Genomic DNA, 17510 nt, shown 5'->3' on the forward strand with positions numbered 1-17510 from the left:
TTGCAGACTGCCCCGAGGACCCTCCCTCAGAGTCAGATGCCCTGGAAATCCTTGAGACGGGAGCTAGCTTGGAGTGCCGGCGGGAGCCCGGCCCACCTCCCCACCACATAGGGCCAATGGGTCCAGAAGGTTCCACCTCAGGCTCCTTCTTCTATTAACCTGGTCCTATGCCATCTAACCTGGAAGAAAACATTCTCCTCGGGAGTAAAAAGAGACAGCAGCCTGGACGCAGAGGCCCTGGGCTCGAACCCCTGGCTCTGCCCTTGCTACTGGGGCCGAGTCACTGCTCGTGGAGGGGCCTATGAGCTGAAGGGGCTGGCCCTCACCAACTTCTGCTGCTATTACTTGTGGCCGTCTGGGCCCTGGGGCCCTGGCAGGGGGGATTCCCGGTGAGGAAGACCCCTCAGCCAATGAAGAGCAGCTCTCTGCCGCCACATGAATCTCAAGCATTCCCTGGGGGGGGAAGGGGGGGCGCACTGCCCAGGGCCCACAGCTTGCTCGAACACACCAGAGGCAGCCATGAAGCCAGGGCTTCCTGCCTCCAGGCCTGCCCCTCGAAGGACACGCTAAAGGAAGACACGATTACAGGAAAGGCCTGGGCCAGGGAATCTGCCTGAAGCCTCGCGCTTCTGCTGAACCGCGGCCACGGCGTCCTCACCAAGGAACCTCCCTGAGGAAGAACCTTCCCCCTCAGTCACACCTCTGACCTGGATCGCTGCAGCCCCCATGGGCAGGCCAGCAGGCACAGCGGGGTCCGGGAGGGGAAGCCAAGTCGGCACCAGGCCCGGAGCCACCGCCCCCAGCACGCGGCCTCCAGTGCACACGTAGGTACTTTACCTGAAAAATCGCCTGCCGGAGATCGCCTAACGTTTTCCTTTTGTCGATGGTCAAGTCCAGCATGCAGTCTTCTGTCCTGGAGGAAGAGGGGTGCAGGGCCCCATTGTAAAACTCATAGCAAGGGCCCAGGTGCAGATGCAGGTCCAGGTTGTTGACCACAGAGTCATAGTCTGCCCTGGAAAGTGTCACAGCCAAAGAAGAAATCAGACCTCGAAGACCCTCCGAGTGTCCCAAACCAAGAGTCTCTTCCCCACAAGTCTAGAGCCGTGAACCACGGCTGTCGCGGACCTCCGGGAAGATCTGGGGTGAGGCCACCAGGGCCCAGCCCGCACACAAGGGGAGGCCCCCAGAAGAGCCCTCCCAAGAAGCCGAGCGGAGGGCCCGGGGCCAGTCCCGCCTGCCTCTCAGAAGCCCTGGCTGAGGGGCCCTCACCTCTTTTTCTGCAGCTCACTGTTGGCCTCGTGCACCTCCCTCAGCAGGTGATTCGGAACCTTGTACCACGGGTTGGCCTGAGCTGTGAACAAAAGCCATCGTTGACCGGAGGCCAGCCCAAGGCAAGTGGGGGGAAGGGGTTGGGCCCCAGGGGCCGACCGTGTGTTTGGGGGATCACCCTAAGGGATTCTGATCCTCCCACGTGCCGCGGGCACCTGCCCTGAGGCTGCCAGCTCTGAGCCACGTGGAGGCTCACAAGGCCCAGTGACCCTCCCAGAGCCGTCACTCCAGGTAACCGGCCAAGCGTTCAGCCTCGGACACAAGAGCCGGGATGGACGGACATTTATTAGGCACCTGCTATGTACCAAACGCTCTGCCAGGCAGCAGGGGCACAAAGCCAAGGCCTGCAGGAAACTTATAGGCAGAGGAGGGATGCAAGCTTAAGGGTCCCCAAGAAAGCAGAGCACAGGCTCTGGAACCCTCAGACGCCGCTTCGGTGCCCCTTTTCTTAAGAGCTGGTGGAAGGCCCGCCACCCCACGGGCGAGCATCCAATGGGGGAGGAGGAAGAGATCCCCGACGACAGAAAACCCAGCCTCAAGATGCCCAGTTGGGCCCTGCCTCCACAGGCCCATAATGGCAGCACTCCCGGGTCCCCCTCAGAGGAAAGGCAGCGTGCAGAGCTCCTCTCCATCAGCCAGTGGGACAGAAATGCTGGGTCCCGGCCGGCGACCTCCTCCAAGGAATGTTGGGCACTGAACTCTCCTCCCACACAGGCTAGCGAGAGGTCCAGGGGTCTTCCTGAGCCCAGCGCACCTCATGGCCCCAGTGCATGCTGGTCGGAGGCTCTGACTGGGGCCAGCCCAAGGACAGCTTTCCTGTCCGGACCTCTGGGAATGGCTGCACTCTGCTGGCACGCAGTACGGTGCTGAAGACCACCCGCTCTCCAGCCGGCCTCCCTCCAGGAAGGGAATTCGCCCTCGACCCCTAATGGGCCCGTGACCGCGCCTGGCGTCTGCTGCTCCAAGCAGAGCCTGAGAGGAGCCCCTGCCCCTCCTCCCCTCGCCCCCTACCTTCCGGGGGCCTCTGCAGCTGGGTCTTCCGGTAAAACAGCATGTAGGCGCTCTCCTTCCCCTGGAACTGCTTCTCAATGTCCGCCTCCTGGATGGGCTCCACTTGGGAATCGTTGATGTCGAACCAATGAGGGCCTTCGGGGCTAACCAACTGCTGCTCCCCAGCAGACTCGGCCCCGCAGGCCTTGGGGTCCTCGCCCTGAGAAGGGGCCGTGGGGACGGTCTGCTCCAGCTCAGCGGGGGGCGACTGAGCGAGGCCGGCATCCCTCCTGAGACAGACCTTGCTGGGGTTCGAGCTGACGAGAAACACGTCCGAATGGGCCTGCAGAAACTGAAAGGGAAAAGGAGCAGGACCCCGTTAGCCATGAGCCTGAAGGACCTCGCACAAGCAGCCTGGGAGGCTTCCTGAGATTCCGTACACAGCACCGACGCCTCGTCTCCACCATTAAAGCTCTTGGAGGACGAGGCCGGCTCTGCCCCTCTTGGCGTTCCTGGGGCTCAGCGTGGTACCTAGCACGTAGCAGGTGCCTCCCCGACTGGCCGCCTGCTCCGTGCACAGCTGGCACCGATCGGCCTCAGGAGAGAGCAGCCTGAGAGGTCCCGACAGCTCATGATCGGGTGGGCTGGGCCCTGCCTGACTTGTTACCCCGGACACGAACTCCCGGTGCCAGCCCGGGGCCCCCAGAGCCTGAACTGACCATCACAGGAGCCCAACTCAGCCCTGACTCCCTGGGCCTTAAAGGCCTCACGGGCCAGGAAGAGTCAGAATAAAACGGACCCAGAGCCGCCAGTTCCGGCCCACGAATGCTCCGGCAGGCTGGGGCAGCCAAGTGTGACACTGAGGGCGGGGCAGGCAGCTCCCCCCCTCTCCCCGGTCTGAGAGCGGGTCCGGGGGCCCGGCGGGGCCGGTTACCTTCAGCAGGGAGCCGTGCTGCTTCCGGTACTTCTTGTTCCACGATATGTCTATGCTCGCTAAGAGCTTCTGGCCCAGCTGGTCCACAGGAATCAGCTTATTCTCCTCCTTGGGAAACAAAGGGTGCAAGTCAAAGGGGGGCGCCCGAGGGCGAGAAGCCAGGCGAGCCCCCGCCCTTAGGGAGATCACGCACTGGGACCGCCACCACCCTCCCCCCAGAGTGAACAGGCTCAGCCACCGCCTGGCCCCGCCGGGACATCAAGGTCTCCAGGAGAAAGCCCAAGTGGGGTCCAGCTCCACGTCGGGGCGCCTGCCCTGGGGTGACAGGGCACACAGAGCTGGCTCCCCAGGGACAGGATGTGACCACCAGGCCCTGGACTCAACAGGTAGCGGCTGGCTCCAAACCCATCAGCCCGCTCTCTGGGCCTGCTTTCCGGGGAGAACCGAACCCTTGGGGCTGTCTAGAGTGTCCATCAGTCCTACCACCGTGCTCTGGTCAACACAGTCTACCCCGTCCCCCCTTCCTCCTGCCAGCTCAGACTGGCCCAGAGGCAGGGTGAGTTCCCCCCAATGTCCCTGCCTGGGGGGGGGTCTCCAAGGGTTCCCAGCGCTAGATCATCCCGGTTCTTCCCTCTCTGTTGCCCCCATACCCAGTAGCCATGAAATGCTGTCAGTCTGGGGGGCCGGGTGAGAGTCACCGCCCCCAGCTTCTCTCGGGCAGTCTGGCCCACCCTGGCCCCCATCTGGCTCTCTCCAATTCCCCAAGGGCTACACTCCGAGAGGGGAACTTCCAATTCTAGTTTCCCAGCCCCCGGTGGAGTTTCTGACAGCCCCACGCTGCAGTGACGCCGGGCGTTGGCTAAGTGAACGTCACCCAAGCTCCCGCGCCAGCCTCCCATGGGGCTGCTGCCCGGGGGCAGCCCTAGCACGGCACCGGAGGCCGAAGGCCAGCCTCTGGTGGAGAGAAGGAAGAAGGGCTCAAGGAACAACAGACCTGGGATAAGATGTGCTTGAGGACCATCAGCGGGTTGTCTGATTCCTGGACACTTGGAAGATCTTTCAAACTCGTGGCCTCGGTAACGGCTTCAGGCTCATCCTCCTGGTAAAAACGAGGACGTCCCGGTCAGCGGCAGGACACCGGGGACAAGGGGCTTCCCAGGGCTCTGAGGGCAGCTGACAAGCCAGGACACTCTACGCAGCGGTCCCATCAAGACCCAAAGATCTTGTATCACCACCTCAATCAGCATGTCATCTCCCAGGTGGGGAGATTTGAACTGAGAGGCTTAAAACCATTCCTCAAGGCCAAGGAGCGGTACCAGCAAGAATGGCGGCCGACCCCTATGACTGATCCCTGCACCTGACCCCTGCAGCCGCCCGCGGCACCTCTGCTTCTTAACCAGCCGCGGTCCACGCTCCCCTTAATGGAGAAAAGGCATTTGTCCAAGACTGCAGACCTCAACTGGCCACAGGGGCCACGGGAGCCGCTGCTCTAGAGTCCGCTGGCAGCTCCGCTTTGTGCCTTGTCTCCCCTACGAGAACAGGTCCTGCCTCGTGCCTCCCTCTGCACCCCGATGCTCAGCACGGTGCCTTCTCAGACAGGTCACCCCTTCTTCTCCCCTTCCCTCTTATGGGAAAGGTAGCCTGGAGTCTCCCCCATCACATTACCCTCTCCATACCCCACCAGCCCCGCCACGCAGCGACCTCCATGAAAACGCCACTGACACGCTCAGTCTCAGCTACTCGCCCGGGGGTCCCCAGGACTTAGTTTGAATTGGCAGCGATGAATGCACAGGTTAGCCAATGGAAGACCCCAACACTTCTATATTCCCAGGCGCAGGCCCTCCTGGTCCACAAAGTCTGCTTGGGCAAGCAGAGAAGGGCAGCCGGGCCAGAAGCACGCTTTACACGGATGGTCCAGGATGGAAGATCCCCCAGAATGAGACCATGCCCAGCACTGGATGCCACACAGGACCACCCACCAGTCCTCCCTCGGTGGTGCCGCTGGGCCTCCCCTGTAAGAGTGGGGACCAGTCTGAGGCAGCCACCCTCGAGAAGCTCCTGCAGGTCCCTCCCCCGCCAGATGGCAGGCAGGAGGAAGCCACGTCACCTCGAGGCCGCAGGGAGAGGCACCTTCAGAGCCAGACTCGGGGCCCCATAAAACAAGCGCAGGAAGCTCACAGGCCCAAGGTCCCTTCTAGCTGCGCTTCCAGGCATCCAAGGCCAGCTGAGGCTCTGGGACTGTGTCCCTGAACTCCTGGGTCCTCAGGCAGAAAATGCAAGTAAGATTCCTGCACGGCTGGGCTAAGAGCACGTCGCAAATGAGAAAAGTTGTCCAAGCTCAAAGGGCAGAGGCTCCAACCAGCCCCATCAAGTCACAGCCATCTTCAACCACCACGTTTGCAGGCTGGACCCAGATCCAGCTCTCTGGCCAGCGCCTTGAGACCAGGTCATAAGCTTCTGATAGATCACCACCCCCACTGGTCACAGCCATCATGAAAGGGTTGGTCATGGCCATTCTCACTGGTCATAATCCTCCTCACTGGTTGGGGTCATCCTTGTAGATCAGGGCACCATCCTCATTGGTCACGATCATTCTCAATAGTCAGGTCATTCTCACTGATCATAATCATCCTCACTCTTGGGGTCATCATCCTCATAGGTCAGGGCTCTCTCCTCCTCGGTCATGGTTATTCCCAGTGGTCATCCTCTTCCTCAATGGTCACCATCATCATCAGGCCAGATCATCCTTCCTGATCACAGTCAAGGTCTTCCTCACCTTCATGAGTTGGGGGTCCATCATCCTCACTGGTCGGGGTCACCACCCTCATTAGTTGGGGTTGTCCTCATTGGCCAGGTCAACTTTTACCAGGGTCATCTTCATCGATTGGGGCCATATTCAATCTCATCAATTATGGTCATCCTGATCATCATGGTCATTCTCATCGGTTGAGGTCATCCTCATTGGCTGGAGTCATTTTTAAAAGCTGAGGTCACGGTCATCCCCATCAGACACTGTCATCCCCATCAGTTGGGATCATCCTCTTCAGAGCCCTTCTTGCCCCCACCTACCCCAGATTTTTAGCCAACTCTGAAAATAACCACCAAATCCGTCCTCCATCAGGTCTCCCAGGCTACTTCCCCCTTTTAGAATGGAACCTCCACATCGGCAAAACCTGTCTCCTCAGCAGTGGCTTCAGAGCAAGAACTCTGGGAATGCTTTTCATCGCCAGGCCCATCCTGTCACATGCCCGCCAAAGAGGGCAGACACAAAGGCCCCACAGCCCTGGCCACAAAGCTCCTCATCCACATAAAGGGGAGAGAGAGCCTCATTCCCATTAAAAACACTTGAAAGCACGGTTATGACAAATTCTACCTAAAACCACCAGCAAGCATTATCTGTAATGGGGACAAGCTAGAAGCTTCCCAATAAGGTCAGGAGTAAAATAAAGATGCCCATTACCACCAATACTACTCAATATTGTATTAAAGATGATAGTAACAAGAGAAGAAAAAGAAATCAGAAGAGGCGACAAATCAATAAAAGCATCTTAACTGATGATAAAATGATAGACTTGGGAAAGCCTAGATAATCAACCAAAAAGCAAAGTGAACAATTAATACTTTTAGCAAAGAAACAGGATATACAATAAATCTATATAAGTCATCCGCATTTCTCTATGTCAACAAAATCCTAAATGACAAGATAATAAAAAATATCTCCCTTAAAATAACCACAGTTTGATGGAAGTGGAAATCTTCAACATAAAGAAGATCCAACTCACTTCCAGTTGATCAATGATGGACAGAAACAACTGCACCCAGGGAAGGAACACTGGGAAGTGAATGTAAACTGTTAGCACTACTGTCTATCTGCCCAGGTTACTTATACCTTCGGAATCCAATACTTACCGTGCAACAAGAAAATGGTATTTACACACATATATTGTATCTAGGTTATATTGTAACACATGTAAAGTGTATGGGATTGCCTGTCATCGGGGGGAGGGAGTAGAGGGAGGGAGGGGAAAATTTGGAAAAATGAATACAAGGGATAATGTTATTAAAAAAAATTACTCATGCATATATACTGTCAAAAAATTTTATAATTATAAAATAAAATTTAAAAAAAAGATAAAAGATAAAAAATTTAAAAAAATAATAATAAAATGACTGTATATGTAAAATCTAAAAAAAAAAAACACAGTTTGCACAAAATTCCTGGGAGCATATCTGCCAAGACAAACCTCAGAACTAATTGTAAAAGATAATTATAATTATAAAACACATTTTACAATATGTTTTATAAATGTTAAACACTTAATATAACATAAAGATTCATAAGACACTTTTTGTACAAATAAAAGACAAATAACTGGAGGAATATTAATTATTCACGGGCAGGCAAAGGCAAGAGAATAAAATAGAATAATCTCCAAAACCATCCCAATTGTCAAAAAAATACATATCAATTTTATTGAGCTAGAAAAAATAGGAACAAAATTCATTTGGAAAAACAAAAACGAATATCAAAGGAATTAATGAAAAAAGGAAAGAGACTTAGCAGTACCAGTTCTTAAACTATATAATAAGACTCTATCCAACATATCTGACACTGGCTAAGAAACAGAATGGGGGATCAGTGGAATAGAGCAGACATCAAATACACAGTAGCAAATTATTGTAATGACCTTGTGTTTGACAAATGTGAAGATTTAACCTTTGGGAATAAGAATTCAATCTTTGGGAAAACTGGAAAGCTTTGTCAAGATAAGTTCAAGATGGATGCAGGACCTGGATATAAAGGGAGATAGCATGAGTAAATTAGGACATGGAACATATTACTTAACAGACTTGTGGACAGGAAAAGAATTTGTGAACAAACAAAACAATAGCATTGTGGGATGTAAAACAGATAACGTCTATTACGTTAAAAATAAAAGAGCTTTATACAAATAAAACTCGTGTAGCCAACGGCAGAAGGAAATCCGAAGACGGGGAAATTTTTAAAGTTAGTTTCTCAAATACAGGTCTCACATCAAATATATGGTGAATTCTGTCAAACGTGTAAGAATATGAGTCCTTTGCCAACTGATAAATAGTCCAAGGATATGAACAGGCAATTTGCTGAGGAAGGAATCAAAGTTCTATGTGATCACATGGAAAAAATGCTCTAATTCATTGGCGACTAGAATAATGCACAATCAAACAACTCTGAGATACTATCTATCACCTTGACTAAAATGAGAGAGGAAAATGACAAATATTGAGGGAATGTAGAAATGGGGACACTACTATACCCCTGGCAGAACTGTGAATGGATCCAACCATTTTGGAGAACAATTTGGAATTATGTGCCAAAAGGCGTAAGATTGACTAAACAAGGCCATTATTAGGTCTTTTTCCAAAAAAGATAAAAAGAAAAAGGAAGAGTCTCTATATTCTGAAATACTTAGAGCAGCTCTCTTTCTGATGGCCAAAAACTAGACATTTTAGGGATGCCTGCCCATTAGGGAACGGCTAAACCAGTCGTGCTCTATGAGTGTGATGAAATACTATCGGGCTGTGAGACCAGCTTAGAAAAACCTGGAAAGACTCGCATGACATGATGAGCAGGACCAAGGTATACGGCAACAGGATTACCGTCCAAAAAGGAACTGGGGAGAACAACTACGCCTATTGACGATGAATGAAGGACCCATGAAGGAACATGCTCTCTACCCCTGAGAAGGCATCAATAAGCAGCAGGATACACGGTATCGTGTGACGTGTGTGTGTGAGCATGTGTGTACGTGTGCTCACATAAACAGGCCAAATAGTGGCTTTCTAGGGTGGGGCGGGGAAGGAAGGAGACAATCTGCGATTTAAAAAGAACGTAGCCAGAAATACAGTTAAGGAGGGTATGGGGGCAACAGACGAAGACAGCCCCCCCCCCCAAGGAGCATGGCCCACAGAAGAGAGGTGTGGGGGCATCTAGCAGTGCCCCCCCTCCCTGAGGCAGGTTCCCCAGGTTTGGCCCAAGGCTTCCTGGACAAGGCCGGCAGAGCAGAATGGGGACATCCCTGGGAGCACTTGCCCACTCACTCCCTGCCCCCTCTCCCACCGCCCAAGGGATGACGATGGGCACCAAGGAGGGTGCACAAGCCCGGCCTGCCCCCGACTGCCTTGGTCTGTGGCCCTCCTCCTCCCGTGCTGGCAGCCCCCACTCACCTCCACCTGCCAGTTTCCCAGCTGGTCGACATCTTTAATGTACACATGGTAGTGCCCTCCGTAGCAGCCGCCTTTGTGGATGATCACGGAGAAGAGGTCGTACAGGTACTCCGAGTCATCCAGCTCGCTCTGAAGGAAGACAAGGACAAGACTCTCTGAGCATGGGATCACGAGACCGTCCAGCATCTCCCTGCGGCCACAAGACGGTCAGCCGCCCGATGACAGAGATGGCCTCTGGCCGGAGTCAGGAGGGCCCAGGCCAAAGCCGGCCCCGGACACTCGGGGACAAGCCGCTCCAGCTGGGCCCGCCTGTGCCGTAAGGTGGGGTAACGAGCACCGGCCCCCAAGGCCGCACGGCACAGACACATCACAGACACGTCACAGAGCTACAGCATGAGCCTTCCCCGGGGCATCTGGGGGAGTCTGGGGACCCTTCCCCAAGAGGAGGCCTGGACTTCAGGAAGCATAATGTCGCTTTTCCCGAGCCCATGGACCCCCAGGGCAAGCCCCCCAACCTGGATCAGCTCTAACAAGTGCTCATGCAACCTTCACTCCCACAGCTCTGACCCTGGAGCTGCCCCAGGAGCCCCGAGGGAAGAGCAAACAAGAGGCGCCCACCTGCTCACAGAAGGGCTTCAGGTCTATCTGCAGAGGGAACGTGTAGGAGCCCGTCTCCTTGTAGCGCTCCCGCTTGGCAAAGTCAAAGTTAAACCTCAGCAGCGAAATGGTCAGAAAAGGCGGCAGCTTGCGCAGGCGGGCCGACTGTGGAGACAAAAGCAGTGAGGGGGGAGCACTGAGCGCACGCTCCTGCACACAAGTACACACGTGAGCACGCACCCCTGCACATGTACACACGTATGTGTGCACACACACAAGCATACACATACCCCTGCACACGCAGATAAGTGCGTACCCCTGCACACTAGTATGCACGTGAGCGTGCACCCCTGCACACGCACACACATATGCACTACACACCCACAGTGCACGCACTTACACACACTGTGTCCACACTCACACACATACAACAGGGGCTCCCTAGGACTGCAGACCACGGGAACGCCACAGAACAGAGGATCTGTGGCTGACCTAGAGTGGGCCCAGAAGGGCCTCTGTGTCTCTGTCCATCCACTGACCCTCTCCACCTTCCCATCAGCCCCTAGCCGGCTGCCCCTCCTTCATTCTGGCCCCAAGGGCCCTGGGCCCTTGATTTAGGGGTGTACAGGGGGATGGAGAACCCCGGAGCTGCAGAGGTTCTCGGCCTTTTGAGGTTCAGAGGAGAGCCCTGAGACCCAGAGCAAAGACACGCACTCAGACCAGGTGGCAGGAAGCCGTGGTTGTGAGACTGAGACGAGGGACGGAGGGGAGCAGGGTGGGCAGCAGAGCCAGCCTTAGGGTGGTCTGTGGGGCCGGGCTGGGAGAACCTCCTTTAAAGGGCCCAAGCTACATCCCCCACGGACAGCCACCCTTCCAGGACACCCTGGCTGACCCATGAAGAGGAGGCCCTGGCACAAAGACCATCGAGGCCCATTCCCCCAAAGCAGGTCCTTGGTTCTGCTGGACAAGCTCAGAGGTCCTGAGGCCCCAGATCGAGGCGTGGCCCCAGCAGGTCACCTGACCCCGGCCCGCCTCACGTCCCCTCGGTCAGGTGGCCGGCACCAGCACCCTCACCTTGGTCGCACAAACGAGCTTGTCGCAGGTTCCACAGTGATACAGGTTTTCTGCATCAAAGAACTCCTCTTCCACGTACATGCTCCAGAGGGCTTCCTCGAGGCCCGTCAGGTTTTTGACCGCCACGGTCAAGTCCAGGAAGTCCTCCTGCCCCAGGAAGGACAGAAGTCTGTCAGGGGCACCGGACCGGGGCGCCCGCTGCCGGAAGTCCCACCCAAAGGGCTCCCTGGACGGAGGGGCCCGGAGCAGGAAGGGGCCGGCCCAGTGTCCGAAGCCCTCCTGACTTGGACCCCTAGTCGCATCCCCCATCCCTCTCCCCTCCCAAGCTCCCAGCGAGAGGGGTCAGCATTGACTCCCAGAAGCTCCTTCCCATGGGATTCTCCAGCTGGTGGCTTGGCCGGACCCACCTGCCGCTCACTGACGTTCTCGCACTCCTTGCACATGATGTGGTTCACGATGGTGCCGTGGTAGAGGCGGTTGATGAGGTCGTGGCCAGAGGTGCCCACCAGGGAGCTCTCCAGGGCACTGAAGAGAATCCGGTTCAGCTCCTGCACGTCGTGCTGCCTCATCTCCTGCAAGGAGGGCCCCGGTCACAAAGCCCCCCCGCACTCCCACAAAGCAGGAAGCCTCAGAGACCCTGGAGGCCCCCGTGCCCATGGCACCCCCCACCCCATGCTAGGCCTTCCCTACCAGAGAAAGCACAACAGGCTCACGCGGGTCACAATCAGACACGGGGGCCGGGAAAGCAGGGAAGAACCACAAGTCTAATACCCCACTACTTGGAGTAGTGCACCCAGGAGAGCCTTGGGGGACCTGCCTCAACAATCTAGTCATCTGGTAACAAAGGACCTGCAGGAGAGCCTTGGGGGACCTGCCTCAACAAACTAGTCATCTGGTAACAAAGGACCTGCAGGAGAACCTTGGGGGAACCTGCTTCAGTGAGCTAGTCATCTAGTAACAAAGGGCTCACAGGAGAGGCTTGAGGGACCTGCTTTAACGAACTAGTTATCTGGTTTTGACAGGGTTCAAATCCCCCCCGACACATACAAGACTAGAGTCTGAGAGACTCTTTAGGCCCTACATGGCAAACAGAGTGCCAACCTCTACTGGCAGAGGGAATTAAGTCATGTGGGAGAGCCCTGGTATGGTCTGCAGCTGAAGCAGGACGTACCAAAGAGGAAGAAGTTTAAAAACAAACAAATCTCCCAAGGCGTCTGCGGCGGGCAGCACCGCGCTTCTCTGAAAGGCAACTTTTGTGCCTTTTCCCTTCATTTTATAGAAGGGCCCCCGAGCAGCCACAAGGCTGGGACATGGAGCCATGGCTCCCGATGCCAGTCCGCTGCTCCCCTCTGTGCCTCAGGAGGAACTTTCTCTGCCAAAGCAGTTTGGAACCTTCTCGGCAACACTGAGCGGGCCAGAGCCTTGCCCATCTCCCAGCTGGGATGTGTCCAAGACAGAACTAGAACCCAGCTCTTGGGGGCTGTAAAAGCAACCTCAGGCTGCTTCTTTATCTAACCTTCCTCCCACCCCCTTCAAGGTCGCTTCTAAAAGCTGGGCAGGGTTCCAGCCTTCTGAGATCCTTGGGAGCCTCCTCCCACGAGTCTGACCCGGCCTGGCTGTTATCTCCTCTCTCCCCCTTCCCTCCCTTGCCCACACCCATACTGGCAGGGTCTGAGCTCCCAGGCTAACCTGGGAAACCCAAATAACGTTCCAATGCCAGCCCCGGCACACTGCCTCCCGAGGAAGGCCCGCCACACGCAGACATGGTCCTTTCTGCCCTTTGTGGACGTGGCACCCCTGCAGCACTCAGAGTCCCTGCCCCCACTCGCCTACCTCGCTGTTGTTCCAGCCAAAGCTGTCAGTGAGGTCAGTGGTGGACGCCGCCTGCTGGTCTGAAAGCAGCAGCTGAGCAAAGAGCCGCTGTAACTGCAGAGGGATGATTCGCACCTGAATGGACGACACACACGTTCCTGCCCTTAGGCCCCGCATATGGGGGGAACCAAACAAAAGCCTCCCAAGGGCTCCCAGGTAAGCAAGGAGGACAAAGTCTGAGCGGTCACAGATGAAAATCAGACCCGAGCTTGGCAAAGCAATAATTTGGCCAGTTCAGTCAAGACATCCCTTGGCCTCAGTTTCCTCATCTGTAAAATGGGGGGGGGGGGTTTCAGCCTTCTCCTAGAGCAGCTATCCAAGCCTCCCAACCCAGCCCAAGCCTGCAGGCAGTGGACGGAACGGGTCTAGGCCTCAGACGCTGCTTCACAGAGGCCTCCCGAGAAGGGGGCGTCCAGAAAAGGCAGCGGGGAGGAAGGGGCGCCCGTGGCGGGGCATACAGTGGCCGGGCGTCCCAGCGGCAGTGAAAGAAGTCGAGCTCTGAGCACGAGAGGTCCGGCCATCCTCCCCACGGTGGTGGCGTGGGCTGGCCCTCCACCACCCACACCTTGGGCCCTCTCTGCCCCGGGAGAGCAAAGGAAGCCGGGCTCACTTCCTGCTCAAGAGCTCGGACCCTGCATCAATGCAGCTCGTGGGCAAGGAGAATGAGGTGGGAGAGCCTCAGAGCCATCCCTGGCTGTGCAGGGACGAGGAGCTCCGTGCTCCAGCCGCTCTGGGGGGGGGTCAGCTGTCACGTGTCCCCTGGCCTCCACACCCCCTTTAGGGAGTCCCCCCTCAGACTAATGCCTGAGAGGCTTTCTCAGAAGCACCACCACCCCAGAATAAAAAGGCAGGAGCCGCTCCCCACCCCCTCCGGCCCCTGACACCCTGGCAGGCGACGAGGAAAAGCCCAGGAGTGTTTATTTTTCCGACCCGGGAGGCTCCGGCTCAGAAAACACCGCGCGTGGGACAAGAGGGGGAGCCGGGGCGAGTTTACAGATGAAACTCAGAAAGTACAGCGGGGCAACTTCCCACACAGGGCAAAGGGAGAGTCACTTTCTGGGGGTACAGAACCCGCTGCGGCCCGGCCTCCCTGGGAGCCGCCGGGGAACTCGAGACCCTGGTACCTTCGCGTTGGGGTCATCTTTGTCCTCTAACAGTCCAAGCTCTTCTGGATCCAAGGCAAACAAAGCTTCTGCAAAAGCAAAGGAGAAGCGGGTCACCTTGGAGACACAGCTTGTTCTAGCCGCCTGCCTGTGGCCAGGAGGGGGAAGGGACAGAGGTCTCCCCGCCCCCAGCCCTGCATGGCCAAGAGATCCAATGGCAAAAACAAAACCTTCGGAAAAGCCAAGGTTTGGGCAGTGAGGACCCACCCTGAGAAAAACAGAGGGGTGGCTATTGGGAGGGTCTCCAAGGGCCTCGTTCTCATTTGTCGTCCCCAAATCTCGGTGAAGAGCCTCTCCCGTGGGGGCCGGGCCCGAGCCCTCAGCTAGAATCCCAGGCCCTTCCGCTCGGGCCGGGGGCGGCCGAGGAGCCTCGGCTCGTGGCCCCCACTGCCCGAGCAGCAGCGACCCCAGCCCTCAGGACCGCGAGACCTGAGCTTCTCTCTGCCAGGGCCTCGTCCCGGCCTCGAGCCCCCAGCCGGAGCCCAGGACTGCGGTGACTCAGGAGGATCCGTGGGATTGGGCTTCCCTGGACAGCTAGCACACAGGGAGCGTTTCAATGCATGTGAGGCACGTGATAAATACCCCCACTCTCGATGCTCCCACCCACTCAGGAAGGTGGGTGTGACCGTTATCCCCCTTTCAGAGGAGGAAACTGAGGCCGGCAGAGGTGGAGCGATTCCCCCAGCAGCACCCAGCAAGCGGCTGCCCCAGGCTGGATTTGAACTCGGGGCTTCCTGACTTCAGCCGTGATGGCGTGTTCTGGGGGCCTCCCACCTGCTCTGGGAATTATCGGGCTGAGGAGGACAATGAAAAAGGCTCAGGAAATGATTCAGTCTGAAAAGGCCCAGGAACCAAAAACTGGGCTTCCCCCCCGTCCTTACTGAGGCCCCAACGGCCCCATTCAAGCAGAGGGTCTTCCCAGCACCAAGGAAGCTCCCAATGGGGAGGGGTGCCCCGGGGGCTCATGGGCCTCCAGGACCACGGACAGCGCCGGGCCAAGGGGGCGGGCGCTGCCCTCCTGGCGGCTCTGAGAAACTAAGGGGAAAAAGGCTTTAAAGTGAGGGGGAGGGGGAGTGCCTGTGTGTGTGTAAGGGGGGGAGACAAATGTAAGTGGGGGAGGAGTGCATGTGTGTAGGTGGGGAGGGGGAGGAGTGTATAAGTGTGAGTGGGCAAGGACTGCTCTGGCAGGGTGTGGAGGGGATGTGTAAACTGAGGCAAGAAGGCCCTCCACGGCCAGGCTCCCCCAGGGGAGGGCGGGGAGAGCCCCATGACACAAGGCACGTGAGCCCCGGGGCGCCGTGCTACCCCCTAAGCCCCCCCTCCAGAAGCATGATGCCCGGTGCGGGCTCCGTGACGGGAGCTGAGGAGGGGGCAGGGCTCCCACTGCCGGGCACTGCTTTATTCCCGGATCTGGCTGAGAAGGGGGCGCGGGGGAGGGGCGCGCAGGGGCCCACCTCGGAATTCGGGGGTGAAGTGGAGCGTCTGCAGCAGGGAGTTGAGGTAGCAGGTCCCGCCCTGGTTCTGGATGCCGCTCAGGTTGGTGATGCCCCGCGGGGGCGGCGGCTCCGGGTCCACGCACTTGGACTTCGGCCCTTTCTCGACGTGGTTCTCCGAGATGTAGGGAAAGTCCTCTTCAAACAGGTCCCCAAACATTATGAAGGCGCCGGGCTACCTTGGAGAGACAGAGCAGTGAGACCGGGGCCGCGGAGCCCCCCCGCCCCCCGCCGGCCCCCCGCCTTCTCTCAGAGCGGCCCAAAGTCTCCCCCACGGCCCTGGAGCCCCCTCCCCCGGGCCCTCCGCTCAGAAGAGGAGCGTCACATGTGAGGGGGGGGGCGGGCAAAGGACGATGGGACGAAGGGCACTCTGAGAGGTGAGATCCTGGGGGGGAGTGTGCACAGAGGAGATGGGGGTGGAACCGGAGGGCGCCCCCGTGTTATCAGCAAACAAGACCCCCAACACTAGAGCCCCCACCCCTGCCTCGACAAGAACAAGTGGTCAGTCCCAGATTGAGACCTCCCGGGACCTCAGACTCTGAGTCAATTTCTTCCCTTTTCAAAGGGGAAACTGAGGCGGGGCAGGCTCCATGCGGGGGCTCCAGGCTCGCTCCATGAGGGGTCCCCACTCTGCGCAGCCCCAAGGCCGCCTCACATTCCAGACTTCCCCCCCTCCCCCCAGCCTCCCCTCCCCCATTTCTCTAGTACACCCCCCTCCCCCCACGGCCCTTTGGGATCTCAGCTCCCCCTCCCCCAGGCCCCCGGCACTCTGCAGTGTGGGGGGGCCCAGGGGAGCTTCTCCCAGCATTGGGGGGGGTCCCCGCCCCCCTAGATCAGAGGCCAGGAAGCAGGGAAGAGACCCCGCAAGACTCTCCTCCGAGCCTGGGGGCTCCCTGGGATGGGGGCGCGGGGAGGTCCCGGCGCGGGAGGAGACTTCCCAACTCAGGGTCACAGCATGATTTAAATCATGGCAACTCTCAGTTCCCCGCCCCCCCCAGAAGGAGGCTCCTCAGAGCCGGAGGCGGCCCCGCCCCCCACATCGGGCCCTCCCGAGCCCCGAGACGCCGCTCCCCCGAACCCACATGTCGGGCCGAGGCTCCCCCTCCCCCGCCCAGGTAAGCGCCCGGAGCTGGGTTCCAATCCCTCCCAGACCCTCAGCCCTGGCCGCCCCCCCGGGACCCCACCTGGGAGTGAGAGCCCCGCCCGCTCGGAAGCGGGGACCCCGAGTCCGCCCCCGGCCTCGCCTCCCGTCAGTTAGTGACCCCGGACCGGGGGCTTCCCCCCTCTGGGCCTCAGTTTCCCTGCCTGCAGAATGGGGGGGATGCCCAGGCCTGGCCCGGACCCGGCCCCCGCCCTCCCAGAAAGGCCGCCCCGCCGCCCCCCCGGCCCCCGGGCCCGCTCACCGCTAACGCCCGGCCCCCCGGCCCCACGACCCCAACTGGAAGCGAACGTGGAGGGCGCGGCGGAGCGCCGCCATTTTGGTGCGGGGGCGCCCGTCGCCTCGGTGGCCCATGCGCCTGCGCACGGACTACACCTCCCACGGCGCACCGCGCCGCGCGCCCGCGCCCGATGCTCGAAGGACCCGAGTCGTCCTCGCAGAGCTTCATGGGGATTGTAGTTTAAGGGCCTCTTTATCGCCCCCTGCCGAGCCGGAGGGAGAAAGTGAAACGTCCAGGTCCTAGACCTGCAGAATAGGGGATGCAGAGACATCCAACAGAGTCTTCCAACTCCAGGGGGGAAGCGGAGGCCCGGGGGCCTCTGGGGGAGAGGACCGGGCAGCGCCACCCGAGAAAAGCGCCCGCGGTCCGGCTTCTTGGACACTCGTCAGCAGGGCACCTGGGGCGGTGCACC

The 17510-nt window shown here is 58.2% G+C and overlaps 1 protein-coding gene across 3 annotated transcripts in view; it reads right to left on the reverse strand.

The window, feature by feature from the left end:
• The window catches only part of USP40 (ubiquitin specific peptidase 40), a 42996-nt gene extending 25801 nt beyond the window's left edge, over positions 1-17195 (reverse strand). Inside the window, exons 1-13 of one of the 3 annotated variants that reach the window (XM_074264450.1) lie at positions 17063-17195; positions 15621-15834; positions 14128-14195; positions 12965-13078; positions 11539-11703; positions 11132-11278; positions 10079-10222; positions 9461-9589; positions 4248-4352; positions 3254-3361; positions 2341-2671; positions 1270-1351; positions 838-913 (exon numbers count right to left, since the gene is read on the reverse strand). In XM_074264450.1, coding sequence (XP_074120551.1) covers positions 838-913; positions 1270-1351; positions 2341-2671; positions 3254-3361; positions 4248-4352; positions 9461-9589; positions 10079-10222; positions 11132-11278; positions 11539-11703; positions 12965-13078; positions 14128-14195; positions 15621-15819 — 1668 coding nt within the window. In that variant the 5' untranslated portion in view covers positions 15820-15834; positions 17063-17195. Of the gene's footprint in view, positions 1-837; positions 1013-1269; positions 1352-2340; positions 2672-3253; positions 3362-4247; positions 4353-9460; positions 9590-10078; positions 10223-11131; positions 11279-11538; positions 11704-12964; positions 13079-14127; positions 14196-15620; positions 15839-17062 lie in introns of all 3 variants that reach the window. The other 2 variants (XM_074264448.1, XM_074264449.1) reach the window with 2 other exon arrangements.
• Positions 17196-17510: the final 315 nt, after the last annotated feature.

Source organism: Sminthopsis crassicaudata, chromosome 4 (assembly GCF_048593235.1).
Source record: "Sminthopsis crassicaudata isolate SCR6 chromosome 4, ASM4859323v1, whole genome shotgun sequence".
NCBI classification, from domain to species: Eukaryota; Metazoa; Chordata; class Mammalia; order Dasyuromorphia; family Dasyuridae; genus Sminthopsis; species Sminthopsis crassicaudata.